The following is a 15,787-nucleotide window of genomic DNA, read 5'->3' as shown; positions in this document are numbered from 1 at the left end:
GAGAGAGAGAGAAAGAGAATAGATATCAGAGTGCTTGTGGAAATCAGGCTGTTTTTCAGCATGTTTTTCTCCAGCTGAATGTCACGCTTCCCAGACAAGAGAAAAGGATGTGGGGATAATGAGCATTTTTATGTATGACTCAATAAATCAACAGAGTGTGCGTTGCACGGGCCGGTCCATGGAGAATCTGCCTTGACTGCGGGCCGGAGCGGGAGCTAACCAGCAGAACAATGGGCTTCTGTGTGTTTCTCTGGCTGCTGCTACTACTTTTCCTCCCTCTTTCTGTCTCTCACTCTATTCCTTTCTTTTTTAACCCCCCCCCACCCAATCTTTCACTTTCTCCTTCAATGCCTCCATTTCTTATTTATGTATTCCCCCTCACTCTATGCTCTCAGATCTCTCATTCTTTCCTTCTTTCTTTCTTTCTCTCCGACCGTCTTACTCTCTACTTGTTTATTTATTTTCTAGATTAAGGATCCCAGGGAGAGGGATTGTAACACACAACCATAAAATTATTTTTGGGGTATGCTTATTTGCCTTTCCCTTGCATCTATTTGGCCTGTGTCTGCAGACAATTATGCTTCCTCAGCCCAGACTCAGGTGCTAATAATGAAGGACAAATAGAATCATATGTGTAAACTTCCCCTTCTGATGAAAATTTATATTAACTTTCTGCCACTGTAAACAGAGAGGCATAGCACAGTCCTCCCTGGTGAATTGGAGATGAATTCAGTCATTTCTACCCCAGGAAGCAGTGCATTTAGAGGAGGAAGGGAGGGATAGACAAAGTGGGGAGAAAAAAAAAAGACTGCCTCATTGTGTAACCTCACACTTATTTTTCCAAGTGTGAGAAGACAAAACATGGGTCTGTTCAACCCATCAGGGTGAGTGTGTGTGCATGTGTCTCTGTGCCAACAGTTCTGTGTGTGTGTGTATGCGTATGCGTGTGTGACTCCAGCAGGCTCTCGTTGCGGAAGCCCTGCCAGCAATAACAGGCCAAACAGAACGAGCTTCCATCGTTCACTGCAACCACAAACATTCATACACTTCCCGCTTCATGCAGACACTGTTATGGATGGCTCTCGCAAATCCGCGCCACACGTATGTGATGGAGCACGCATAATAGTTTACAGTATTGCCAGCAACCTGTGGAGAGAATTAGGCTGTAGGGGCCCTGTACTCAAAACAACATCTGTAACCCATAGAAATACAGCAACAAATAGTGCAGGATGGTGGAAAGAGACCCCTGGCCTCACAGTCACCATTACTGCTGCTAATTACTAGCACTACAGTCAGACTGTTATATACTGTAGGCTTGACCAGTTTTACTCACTGTATAAGTTAGCACACTAGAGTCTTTCTCATTCTCTCTCTCTCTCTCTCTCTGGGAACATTGTCTCAGTGTGTGTCTCTCGCTTATGAAATTCAATTTATCCCCCATGCACTTTGACTGGCTTTAGTAAAGCTCTCACTTTCAACAGTTGTATAGCACTGGGGTTTAGATAAGGTGACGCGCAGGGCCATTCACAGCTCTTTTATCTGCCTCCTCTAAGAGAAGTCCTTTACACAGTCACAACTGAGAGCCTGACTATCTGCTATATCTGCAGGAAAAAACCCCGAAAAAAAAAAAAACAAAAAAAAAAAACAGAGGGAGCAGAGCTTTTCACTTTCACCATCAACACGTGTGCAAGAATAAGAGAAAGGCAGAAAGAAAAAAGAGCGATAGACGGAGGAAGAAAAGTTAGCCGGTGACACCCACTTCCCCTTCGTCCTAGTGTGCACTTGATCTGCTCTGTTTGCCCTTCAAGTGATTATGATCCATCTCTTTTCACAGTTCCATGCCGATGAGCGCCACACAGTTGGAGGAATACCTCTTAATAAATGTTGCATTAAAGGGAGAGAGAAAGCACTCTGCACTTCATTTAAAGAGAGGCCAGTGGAAAAAGGAAAGCGCCCTGCATTCATTCGCTCAGCGACCAGCGGGTTCCATGGGTTGGATGAAGCTGTTTTCTGAGGTTCTCCGTTTCTGTCTTGTCTTTATTGACAAGGGCTTGTTAAGCGGTTCACATGCACCAAAGTATACAGCCAGAGGTGAAGCGCAGACATGCTGTGACTTTGGGAGAAGCAGCATCAACTAAAGAAGAGTTTGTTCTTTGTGTCTATACCATTACCATGACTGCTATGCTGATATACCACTATGCTGAGGTGTGTTCATGCTTCATTAATTTACGAATTTGTTTAAACTTGAAAATAAAGGTTTTAAGACTCGAGGCACACGCATGTTGTCCGTCTCCTCTGATGTCAATTAACAGTGATTGATTATACTGAACTCTGCTTCACTTAAGGTCTCTTGCTATCTCTATTAAATGAAACATTTGTGTATATATGTGCAGGGGAAGCCATGTGCCAAGCCACACACATGGAGACACTCAATCTGTGGGTCAATAGCGTGTGTCTGTGTCGGTACGACTGAGCCACTGCTCGTACACTATTACCCAGAGGGGTCGATCAAGCGGCTCCCTGCCCTCAGATGTAAATACCTTAACCTTAATTACCGTGGCTCTGACCTCAGAGAGCAATGCGGTAGGTGATCTCCCCAAATGCGTCAAAGTTATTGCGCGCGTGTCCTTACCGAAGAAATATGTGCTCAGCCCTGCACAGGAGAGCAAAACACGCTTCAACTTTATCACTCCTGGTGCGCTGGGGGGGAAAAATGACCGGCATGAAATGAGATAGAGTTCAACAAATACAGTACAAGAACGAGCTGATCTTGTCTGCACTCCAGGTGAAGACAAACTATTGTTTTCAGTCCATTTACCTGAGCGTCGGGCTATCATTAAACCGCAGCGGGCCGCTGGATCATCCAGCCAGAGTGATGGATCTCTCCAGTCCATCTGAATGAGCGCACGGCTCCACCAAAGATCAGCGGAGTTAATAGCACTGCATCTAAGCGGTGGAGGGCCAATGCATCTCCGTCAATGCTGGTGTAGCTGCTTATGAGGCTGTAGAGTACAGTCTAGCACACACCACGTGCACGCTTGTGATCTGTGTGCTTGTCTTGTGAATATTCTGATTACAGCACATGCCTGACCTTTCCAGAGAGCTGAATGAAATACAGTTATCTCCCAAATTGACATGCACCATCTATCAATCAGCGCTGCTTCACACACATAGAAAGAGAGAGAGAGAGAGAGAGAGAGAGAGAGAGAGAGAGAGAGAACTGCAAGGCAGGTGATGTTGTACACACTGATTAAGATGTATCCCGTGTATCCACATGCATACATGCACTCGCAGACAACCATACATGTTCACTCTGTTCTCAAAGGCATTTATAATGGCTGTAATCAGCCCTCAACTGCCTCCATAAACAACGGCCGGCCCATGCCAGTCTCACGAGGAACGAATAAAGTCATACTCTTTCACTTTCCTTCCTCCGAGCTGCCCACTCATCCCCCAACCCCACCCCAAGAGCTAATCTACATCTTTCATTGAATCAAGAATGGAAATTCAGAAGAAATGCTTCTTTTTCAATTTCATGCTGAAGTAGCTCAAGTTAGTGGATGTAATTTCTCCTAACAAGAAAATTTATCACTGTGTCGTTCACTTAGTCTGCCCATATGAGAAGCAACCCGCTTTCTTTTTTTCTTTTACTCTCCACATTTTCTTTTTCTGTGCTTTGATAAATGTGCCAAAAGCATGATCACTCCTTCCAAAGCACTCCAGACGAGAACAGCACAATTATACTGCTTAATAAAAAAACCCTTTGACTACAATCTCTATCAAAACGAAATGACACATTATTCATAGTGCGGCCACTGAGTGCAGGTATGGGAGAGTATAAAAGCCACTGAGTGAAGCGTTTCACCTTCATCAGTGATGGTCAGAGGACAAATGAGTGATTATTACAGGTCTACAACTGGCTTTGTCCAGTACAGAGATATATGAATTAGTGAAAGCACAGGTGACCACCAGTGTCTGGTTGTGTGGTGTTGATTCATTTTTGTAGATCGTACAAAGTGTAATTCAAATGTGTGAAGGTAGTGTGAATAGAATTTTCTTTTATCATTTTTTAGTACCTCTGCACTCAAAACATGATTTTTAGTTACTTATAGTATAAAATTTGACTTCTACTGTGTGGCTGATTTGGTGTAAGTGTGGGAGATATTACAAAGATTTCATCACAATACTTAAAGATAATAGTTATTCCGATGATAACAATACTGTGCATATCGTGATGTGCAGGGCTGCCCGAACCCTAACCGCCAGCAAAACAGTAATATGGCAAACTGAGTTTGAAAATACTTTTATTTAACATCTACAAAAATAAAAGAAGAAAAAAATGTTCTGAAAAAAATGAACATTTGATCATTTTAGAGTTTAGTTATAATTTTAGATTAAGTACAAAAATTTAACATCAAATAAGCTGCTTCCAGTCGCTTTTTAATTGTTCTTGTAAACCACACAATATGGCATACAAAGATAAGGTGACACCCAAATCAGGTATTGGTACAGTATTGTGACAGTTTATCACGTTATTGATGTTAAATCATCATATTGCCCAGTCATAATATAAAGGTTCAAATTTGTTTCATTTTTATCTAAAAGAGAGATTTGGGTATGTCTGCATCAAGACTCCAAGGCTTTGAATATATTATAATCTACTGAATCTATTTTAGCCACCAAGCCCATATGGTAAAGTATCTATCTAGCTAATTTAGATAATATTGGTTGTTATGTTATATTTGAATAGATCTGACTATTGTTAAATAAACTGTGTCATACATAACAGTCAATCAAGACTCTGCTACAGAGATCTCACTTGCAAGCTACTTGACTAGAGGTTAGTTATCTGGCTAGATAACTAATTCGTTTGCAAATTTTAAATGTGGATAAAAGTGTAATTATTCTTGTATTGGCCATGGTCTAAAATGGTGCGTTTAGGGTTAGTTGATCATTTATCATTTTAGAATAAGAGCTTATACTGTTTCACGTGCGTTATGATTGGTTACATTTGGAATCATTTCCGAGGAGATAGAGGCCAAAATTTATGCACGAGTTCAATACGGCCTAGCAGGCAAATTCATTCCGCGGGAACATACATCAAATAATTCTGGTAAATACTCGGCAATAACAATCACATTTCAATTGAAACGGAGCGGGCATTGGAAGACTCAAGCGTGAAACCAATATCAGCTTAGCTTCAAGTCAAGCATGAAGCATCACATACAACATTAATACATGCAGTGCACATGATGACAATGTTTCCTTATCGCATAACACACACACACACACACACACACACACACACACACACACACACAAACCCCCTCAGTGTGCTGGTACGGTGACACAGTGGGAGGCAAGAGGGCTAGAGTCTGAATGTGTACAGTAGGCTTCACTCTGTGTGTGTGTGTGTTGACGCTACTTTACTGAGGATGAGGATAAAGATGTCCTGTCCATAGTGACAGCACTAAAGAAGACGCAAATGAGAACCAACCCCACTTCAAAAACAGCCCTACGAGCCCTTACCACAAAACACCCACAGAGAAAAAGGGAAATCGCAGGCTAAGTGACACATGCGTGTGTTTGAAAAGCCTCTTGTGTATTTGTGAGGTGAAGCCAGGCTTATTTACCACATTTGTTCAAAAGCCCCAAAGAGGTGCAGGCTGAGAGGCTCTCTTACATATGTATTCACAGTCTGGGATCAGTGGGCTGTGAGCCGAGCTGAACACGCACGTGTACACACATACACATACGCACACACACACACACACGCGCGCGCGCGTGCACACACACACACACACACACTTTCGTTCTCTCGTTCCACAATACGTAATTGAAATATTCAAGTGTGAAGCAGCAACAACTGGCAATGTGGTGCATAGTAAACAGTGAAAAGAGGAAAGAGAGGACGACTGAGAGAGAGAGAGAGAGAGAGAGAGAGAGAGAGAGAGAAGGAAGAGGAAAGGAAGAATGAGGAATAAACTTCCAGCATCCCTGCCCTCCCACCTGCTTAACCAGATTTACATCATTTTAATATTTGTCTGAGGGGGAATACGCACACACAAACATCCCTGGGCAGGCGTTTCACAGGCTGATTTGTTACTATTCATGGCTGAAGCACAGAGAAACTGTAATACTAGACATGCTTGTTAAATTCACAAGGCTCCAAAGCTGCCTTCTAGCAAATCTAGCAAATCCTGCCTCTTGGTTGTCAGCTTAAGACGCTCGGCATATGCATAGATGGGTTTTTTAAGCTCTGTTAAATGGATAGCAGTGTCGCCGGCTGTCAAAGGCTTGAAGAAAAAAAACTCGTTCAGAATAGCCCCTCATCCAGCAGGGACCCAGTGCGCTATTTTTCGCAGTACTCTAAGTGTGGGAGGCCTTCTACCTGGAAAAGAAAAGAAAAAAAACATCCAAAAAAATCCGTGTTTCAGGTGCGCGCTCCACTGTGCGAGAGTGTGAATGAAGCACTGATTCTTTAAGAGGTTTCTTTAATGGGATGGGTCAGTGTATAACTGCTCGGCTACTGAGGGCAGACAGCAGCCTCGGCCGTTAAGGCTCTATAGATCCTGTGTCATTAATTTCCCCAGGCAGGGCAGTTAGGAGGCATAAAAGGAAATGAGTTGAGAAGTGGTCATTGATCTTGACCTGGGCTGCCTGTTTGAGTTTTATTTACCCACTAAGATTAACCCTAATCACTAAATATAACCCACAGGGTCACATAAGCAGTGATAGTGTATAGGACCTGCATGCTAAACCCCAATATATGTATAAACAGTCCTGAAAAAAAAAAGACTTATCTTATCTTTTACACAGTCACTAGGCACAAGGTTTATTGTGTGTGTGTGTGTGTGTGTGTGCTGCACCTGTGATTGTCTTTGACCTGCACTGTTCTCCGTCACAATGGCACCGAGCTGCTCAAGCATAAAATGGTAGTAAGTGTTTGTTTCCAGCAGATTTCACTTTGACTCTATCTCACGCTCTGTCTTTTTTCTTCCCACTTTCTCTCTCTCTCTCTCTTTCTCATCCTGTCCCTCCTTCCATGTCTCTTTCAGAACTGCAGCTTGACATTTCACAGGGTCTCAGGAGAGTCTGATGTGAAATGGAGTTACTACAGAGGCTGCACTGTAAATTCCATGCAGCCACATGTAATATACCTTAAACACAGATGACCACTCCAGGTTTGTGGCCTGAGCGCTGGAAAAAGTGAATGTGCATGAGCATGTGTGTATATGATGTGTGTGTGTGATAATAAAATCACGCGCAGCACTGTCTGGGGAGAGGAACGAACGCATGCAACACTGTCATTCACTGTCCTATATCTTACTGTGTCATCGCCTGGAGGACGACGACTCTATATGTCAAGCTTCAATGTACTATACAGAAGGGACTGTCTGAAGATGTTAAAATGTGAAATGTTAACAATGAAACGGAGAGCACAATAAATACATCATGTGAGCCACAGGCACTTGTACGGAGCGCCAGCCCAGCAAAAGAGAAATGAAATACACTCCATGGAAAAGGCCTTGCTCGTCATTACATTTTCCTTTGATCCGAGATTTACTCTTGCTTTTTTGAGAAGTTGAATATGTCGGTGTATGTCCTGATGTGTGTGTGTGTGTGTGTGTGTTATTTACACTCTGAAGTGGTGCAGGCTTGGGCCAGTGTGATAAAGCTAATGAGCTTCAGTGTTGGAGTGTAAATGAGAGAGTCACCTCGCCCAGCCTATCAGCACGGCCGAGACTCCAGGGGTGATTATCTCTTTAAATTATGCTCAAGGGCAAAGCGCTATTTGCATCACAGGGGCTTTTATTTGGATGATGAGCGGTGGAGGCCGTCATCATCCAGCCTGGAGTTGTTGCGCTCTCTGCTCCCTGTGGACGACTCCGAGAATGAGGAGGGTGATGCAGACAGAGGCGTGGAGAAAGCCCATGTGCTGCCTTCACCTTACTTTCCTCCTGAATAACAGACACCCGAGCCCCAGAGATCCCCATCTCGCCCCACCACAACATAATGTGGTGGCCACAATAAAGCCTGGCCGAATCTGTTAAGCGGCCATGATGGCAGCCTTTTTAAATAAGAGTGGTCCAGTTTAGTGCACAGTCAAAGAATAATTGTGGACATGGTGACGAAACAAAGAAGATAATTAAAGTGAAGACAAAACTAAAGAAAAGGTTAAAGTCAGTGTTACAAATATGAAACGCTTCTATTAATAGTTGGCGCCTTCATTTTCACTCGCGCACCCCTCCTCAACCCAGTAGCCCCCCAACACCGCCTCCCAAGTGACTTTCCTCAGCCGTGATGCTACCTCCAATTTCATTTGCTCTTAAACCTGAAGAAGAATAAAAAAAATGGCTGACATCGGCTGTCATACATCTCATCTTAAATTCTCCTCAAGCTAAAATGTTGGGTTAATTGCTGTCACTTTTACATTGGGCCAGAGACTTACAGGCGCCATGCTATAACAATCGCTGTGGGCATGGAAAAAAAAAAAAAGCCACCGTGTCCTCTGCATCTGGATATGGCCTTCATAAAAAGCAACACAACTTTAGCAAACAGTCTCAATCTGCTCCAGAGCTGGACAAAGAACAGAGACTGGGGTTTAATCGTCATTCTGAGAACAACTGAAACTACAGCAGGCAGAAAGTGAGAGGAACCAGGGTTTACTCTGAAATGAACAAGACTAACTGGATGGCTGAGTTTGGCCGTCGTAAATGAGACCAGGAGGTCTCTGACTCTGATGGCGCCCAGAGCAGAGCCGTGGCTCTCCACCAAGCAAGCCCACCGATTAAGTTAAAGCATAATTCTCCCTAAGCCATCAATCTGTGCAATAAAAAACATGCATTGTAGATCAAAGTAATCGCCTAACAGCTCCATTACAGTACATTACTGTATGGCTCTTCAGATCAATGTAAAGCTTTCATGTATCCACATTATCATTACCATACATTAAAACAGCTATTCAACGCTGGCTTATAATCAATAATTATTAACTGCAGCAGGCGTTTTTATTATTCCCCGTGCAACGTAGAGTCTTTTTTTTTATTCAATTCAGAAAATATCAGAAGCCTGATTATTGTTTTCATTTGACAAAAGATACACTAGACACACTATTAAGTGTTAGTAAGAACTCAAATATTCTCAACAACACATCATGACAGAATCCTGGTCAAATTAACATATGGACCTTTTTTATAAACATAAACACAACAGCAAACACACAAAAATATTCTGAACTGAGAAAATCTAAGGGTGGAAAAGCGATCAGATTTTGAACAAAGTAAAAGTTACCAAAGTTGTTTGTGATGCTCAGTAGGATCCCAAAGTTTGGGATCATGATGGAGGAATTACAATGTTATTACAACCATAAACTTTCAGTTCATGCCTGCACAGCACATAACACTGGCAATAATAATGATAATAATAACAATAACAACAACAACAACAACAATAATAATAATAATAATAATAATTATTATTATTATTATTATAATTATAAAATGATTATTATTGTTAGCATTATTATTACTATTGCTATTATTATTATTATTATTATTATTATTATTATTGTTGATATTATTATAAAATTCAAACGTCAAAAATCCAATTTGTTCTTATCAAAAATTGTACATTTTTTAAACTAAATGCACACACTACTTTAAACTGAGCACTCTGAACTGGATTACATACACACACACACACACACACACACACACACACAGAGTCAAAGGACACTAATAGAGAGCTTGGTAATGTTATTAAATGTGTAGGTATTGTTTGACTCACTTGGGTGTGTGTGAAAGAAGTAAGGAGAAAGGCTGAGCAGGACACAGGAAGTGTGTGAAGTTAACAGCACCTGGCCTCTCTTCTAAAAAGCCTCTGGAGGCCTGTTAGCTGGAGCGCTCATTTTAACGCATAGCAAAACTGATCCACTTCATCAAGTTTTTTGTTTGTTCACTCCAGCTGCCTGAAACAGCCCTATTATTATTATTATTATTATTATTATTATTATTATTATTATTATTATTAGAGTTCGGTCATAAATCCGGTACAGTCATATGGTCTTTGACTCTAAATGTTTGAAACTAACTGCACACAAGCTGCAGTGTGTGTGTGTGTGTGCAGGTTAAAACAGAGGACAGTAATGAGAGAGAGGGGGTTGACCCCAATCAGATGTGTGTGGAGGGAGAAACAGAGAAGGAGACAGAGAGAGAGAGATGGAAGCTGTGATGATGAATGGGAGGAGAGGCCATGGTGTCGGGGTGCTGTTGTAATCACCAGCTGGAGTGTGTGTGTGCGTTGTGTGTGTGTGTATGTGTGTGTGAGTTGTGTGTGTATGTGTGTGTGTGTGTGTGTGTGTGTACATTGTGTGTGTGTGTGTCTATGAGGTTACGGGAGGGGGGCGTGTGTGTGGGGGGGGTCCCCTACACATCACTATAGGACTTCATTCTGCAACAATGCTTCACACACTCACATAAATTACTCATAAACACACACACAAACGATCAACTATCAGCTATTTTACGACATAAAATATTTTTTTTAGATAAAACATTCCAAAAGATGAAAAAGTTGTGTATGCATGAACACAAAACATGAAAACTGAACCACATGCAAGTGAAAATGAGATCAAAATTATACCGATGAAATCACACACACACACACACACACACACACACACGCACAGCGCTAGCAGTGCAGCCTGACCCCCAGCACTGAGCTTTTGGTGAGCTGTCAAAGCCATCAGTCAGTGAATGGAGCCTCGGCAGTACTCGCCTGGTCTGTTGACATCCCGCTGTGGTTACACACACACACACACACACACACACACACACACCTCACCTTATACCTATTCCTCATTACACACTCCTTATTTCCCAAATTAAAAATACAATTATAAGCACTTCAGTGTAAAGTTTTTTGCACGTAAAACCGAGGTGTTTGTATATAAGCAGCAGCAGCAGCAGCAGTGTAAGCGCAAGACGCCACAAAAAAAAAAGGAGGCCTCGTTTAAAAAGTCTCTGCTGGCTATGTCGAGTTAGGATGCCCTCTGCTGGAAAAGCCAAAATCCCAGCACGCATACACGCTCGCTCATTCCGCGCCTCACTCCCCCTCTTTCTCCCTGACACGCGCGCTTGGCCTCGGATGCCGCGTGCCATTCACCCGGGTGAGTAAATACAAATAAAACCGATAAACATCTTACGAATGCAGAAAAATCCGCACAACCCTCGCACAAGTGCTCCGTTCAGCATGGGCAACACTGCCACGAAAAAAAATAAAACAAATAAATACCACAATAATGCCAACCTAAAAAATTCACACAAGCAGCAAATCAAAAATGAACAAAATGACACAAAACACAATGCAATGTCAAAGTCCAAGTCCGTGTTGAAATTTTCACAGAGATGGTGTTAAGCGCCACTGTGCCTGCGTGTGAGTGAGACTCGAAGCCCTGAGAGCGAGAAACACAACTTACCTGCTGTTGTTGCAGATGCAGCAGCTCGACTGTGCTTACTTCGCTGCTTGTGTCACCGCTTGATCTTCCATCTCTACTGCCAGCATCTAATTGGCTGCTTAGGGTGCTCATTCCATTTTGACTCATTGAACTGTTGCTTATTGTCTCACTGGCCGACTCCTGCATCATGACTTAATACCTAGAAGTGATTAAGAGGCACCGGTTAAGGCTCTTGTTACAATCCCCTTACAAAAAAAAAAAAAAAATTTCCATTATCAAGCCCCGGTCCCTCTCTGCAAATTAAAGCATTTAATGGGGGAGGGGGAGGGAGATGCAGAAGAAATTATGCATTCATTGTGTAAATGAAGCAATACAAAGAGATGCTCGGTCTCTGTGCTTAAACTGGGGGTGTTGGGTCTTTATTTTTTTATTTCTGATTTTCTTCAGAGATCCTTTTTTTTTTTTTTTACATTTATTGCACAGAACATTCACACACAGAGCAAATCTAGACTATTTACAAATTAAATGAATCATTTAGAAGGGATCATAATTTTTAAAGAAACCTTTTGACATAAAATATATGAACATATAAACGTGCGTGAATGTGTAATAAACCACGTGTTTTTCGACCTCGATCGTGCACACACAGTCTCCTAAAATATCCCCTGTCGTCAGAGTTTTACGCTGCGTCTCGATTGAATGAAGTTGCTTAATGACGCACAGCTAATCATGCAAAATTAAAATTGGGTCTCGGAGACGAGGAGAGGAGGGGGAGTGTAACAAATCACATGGTACCAACCCGTGACGAACGGTACAATGGTCTTCGTCCTTAACTGAAGCTAAATAAAATTCGCCTGCGAGGCTTCTTAAAGAGAGAGAGAGAGAAAAAAAAAGCACACGACACATATTGACTAGTTTTTCCTCTCTCTCTCTTTTTTAATCAAACTTATGATATTCAATTATTTTTGTGACATTTGAAACATTTAGTGCTGTCATCCCCAGAGCACAATTATTGTGGCCAGAGAGCTGAAATCAAACGCTACACACATCTTAAACCTCAATTTTAAGGTAGACAAATAAATGAAAGATATGAAATTAATTTCACCGGCATCTATTAGATATGAAAAGCAGAGGGGAGCAGACACAAGAAGAGAGAAAAAAAAAAAATCTATCATGAATATCACTAATGATTGTGCTAAAAACAGCATAAATTATGCATATTACCTCCTCTCTAGTAATAAATGTTTTATCATTTTCCCTGCATAAATGCTCCGTACTTTCAAAGGAGCAATGAGGACTCCTGCCCGGATCTGTGGAGATCCTCGCAATAAATAAAAGAATCGGCCTGACCCAACAAATGCAATTCAAGGTGTGTTCTGCATAGCTAATATACCCACAAGAGCCTTCTTAATTCACACACTCCGCGGCTCAAGCCTCATCACCTCTCCGTCATTCACACAGTCATTAAAACACCTTTTTTCTTCCCCATTGCACATTTTGTTCCTCGCAGGAAATGATTTCTGCCTGTCTCATATTTCATCTGATTCAAACATAAACAAAATCCATTATATTAACAGAGACAGCGTTCCAAAATAATAGCCCTGGACCCGTGGAATGTTTAGAGGTGATACATTTTTTGAGCAATAGTTTCATTCATTTTTTTCTGACAATGTCGCCATCCTCCTTTGCACAGATTAAGCAAATCAATTTTGTCACCTGCTCTGCATGGATAAATAGGGCTGCTATGTGAATCAGACGATACAGTGGCAAGGCAAGCTTAGCGCTGAAAATTAACATCGATAATCAAATGCTCGACACAACAAAGAGCATGTCGTCTAATCCGTGACTGCTTTTCAGATGGATAAATGACATTTTATAGGCAGAGTGGGTTTTTTTTTCCTGCTGAAAACCAGAGGCAGCGGAGTGAGTGTGTTCGAGCTCTCCATGAGGAAGCCTGAAACAGCAGCAAGGCTCAAAACACACGGCTTAAGTTACACGCAGGGGGACAGCTGCGGACACCGTGCTCAACAAACAACCAACAAGGCATGCGTAGCAGCAAACAACATCAAATGCCAAAATGTACACAGCATTAACACACACACACACACTCACACACACACACACACACAGAGTGTGAGAGAGAGTGGCAGAGAGAGAGAGACCTGACGATGAGGCGCTGATGAATCTCTCTTAAAGAAACGCAAAGCTGCCACAGAGATCAGGCGACTAATAAGTATTCAAATTAGGCATAAATTTTACATGCCCCATGTTTTAAATATTCAGAGAAAGAGTGCCTGATTGCCTTTACTCGAATTTTAAGAACAATCTAATGGAGTGTTTTTTAACAGCAATGAAAGCGAGCTTAACCTACAGACTGAGACACAAAAATCAAGAAAAGAAAGATTTTTTTTTTTAATTTACAAAAGTGTTAATTCATATCATGTAGCTTAGAAATTTAAATAAATATAGCAACAAGAAAAAATCTGTTTTGCAAAGTAATATTTCCATTGATGACATGTTTAAATTTTAATCAGACATAAAACATGTAAAATATGTACTTTAAGATCGTATTCTCATTAATGCCACGGATTACTGATGAGATCATTAAAGACACACACATCGTTAACATCAGATTTACCTCCAAATCCACATTATCTAAAAGTTGTATGTAAGTGTGTAACTGAAAATAATAGGCATGCAGATGTATGCAAAGTGTATTCAGGGAGATCAGATGGTGCTTTAACCTTAATGACAGCGGTGAGATAAATTAATTAGCCATCTAACAGCAGCATTCAAATCTGCCAATTACAATGTCAATTAGAAGCACAGGCGCGCCTGCGTTTGTTTCCACGCCACGGAGCAGGGGAGGAGAGTCTGCACGCCGCTGAAGCGGCCAAGTGTCACCACTCACTGCTCTGCTGTACCACCAGAGAGAGATGGACAGTGACAGGATAGAAAGGGAGAGAGAGAGAGAGAGAGAGAGAGAGAGAGAGAGAAAGAGAGAGAGATGTGTTCATCACAGACACACTGGCCCTAAGGGCTGGCAGCCTGTCACTGTATCAGACTGTCCTTTCCTAAAAACCCACTGGGGCAGAAGGTTAGCCCCACCGGAACAATATTTACAGCTCCTGTTAGTAGTGCTGAGCCTAGAAATAGGGGTTCCAGGTTTGTGAGATTTCTGGAAAACTGGGACCAACCTGGTGTACAATTTATTATTATTATTATTATTATTATTATTTTTAATAACCAGGATGTATTACTGATTCTCTAAGATGTGCTAATCAGAAGTGTGACGTTCGCCATAGTTCTACACTTATATTAGATTTGAATTAAAAAACTGCATATTCACAGACCACGGAAAAGCTCTGACCCTTCAACACTGATACAAACCCATCGCTCCAGCTCTGATATAAACATATATTATTTGCCCTGTGTCTTTTTGTCTGTTTTTTCTCTTTTTTTTTGTACGCTGTAACACTACCACACTCGCAATTCCTCGCTGTGCAAATGTTTGCTCTCGACTAATACGATGTGCAATTCTGTCTTTTCCAGCTGGTGAAAAATCCCAGAATCCTGCCAACGCATTCAGGGCTACGGTGGTGATTTTGGGGGATCTAAGTAGACGAAAAGTGTGGGAGGGAGAGAAAGCCACTTACAGCCCAGTCTTTCACACTCACACACACACACACACACACACACACGCACACACACCCCATTTCAGTAATATGACTTTAAAGACACAGATGTTGGCTCAATAATACTCTTGTAGGAGGGATGTACTCCAGCCAACTTTTCTATTGAAAAGAAAAAAAAAAAAAAATTAACACAGTTTTTAACACTATGACAACAGACTCGTTTCCTTGGCTACTTGTTTCCGTCCTTGGATAAACTGACCTAAAAGAATGCAGAGACTTGCAAAGGAAACAGAGCCTGATGATGATTCTTTCAGAAAAGCATCAGGAAGACAGACTCTGTGATCCAAGAAGTGTATTCATTATCAGTGCATTGCTCAGGTGCTCGGAATTCCAAAAGTGCAGAAAAAAACAGCAAAAAAAAAAATTACATTTCACAGTCTGCTAGCTCCTCCTGCCCTGATCCAGTTAAGATATGGATACCATTTAAAATAATCACAAATTCTGTGCTCCACTGAAATTAATTCATCATTGCCATAAGTTACAATGCATGCGAAATAAAGAATTACTCCAGCCTATCTGCTCAAATATTTAATAGTTAGAATTGCTTAATAAATCAAAAATGCCAGCTTTGGACTGTTTCTAACATGTCAGCTTGTCCACACTGGCTAAAATGATAGTAGTAATTTTTATTTAA

At 41.5% G+C, this 15,787-nt stretch overlaps 1 protein-coding gene across 1 annotated transcript in view; it reads right to left on the bottom strand.

Moving 5' to 3' along the window:
• Window positions 1-15,787, bottom strand: part of foxp2 (forkhead box P2) — a 95,630-nt gene that overhangs the window by 44,778 nt on the left and 35,065 nt on the right. The window contains exon 4 of the mRNA XM_053650827.1: window positions 11,480-11,657. Coding sequence (XP_053506802.1) covers window positions 11,480-11,647 — 168 coding nt within the window. The 5' untranslated portion in view covers window positions 11,648-11,657. The remainder of the gene's footprint in view (window positions 1-11,479; window positions 11,658-15,787) is intronic.

Source organism: Ictalurus furcatus, chromosome 19 (assembly GCF_023375685.1).
Source record: "Ictalurus furcatus strain D&B chromosome 19, Billie_1.0, whole genome shotgun sequence".
Lineage (NCBI taxonomy): Eukaryota > Metazoa > Chordata > Actinopteri > Siluriformes > Ictaluridae > Ictalurus > Ictalurus furcatus.
Note: the sequence above shows the minus strand (reverse complement) of the source record. Positions and strands in the feature narration are given on the sequence as shown.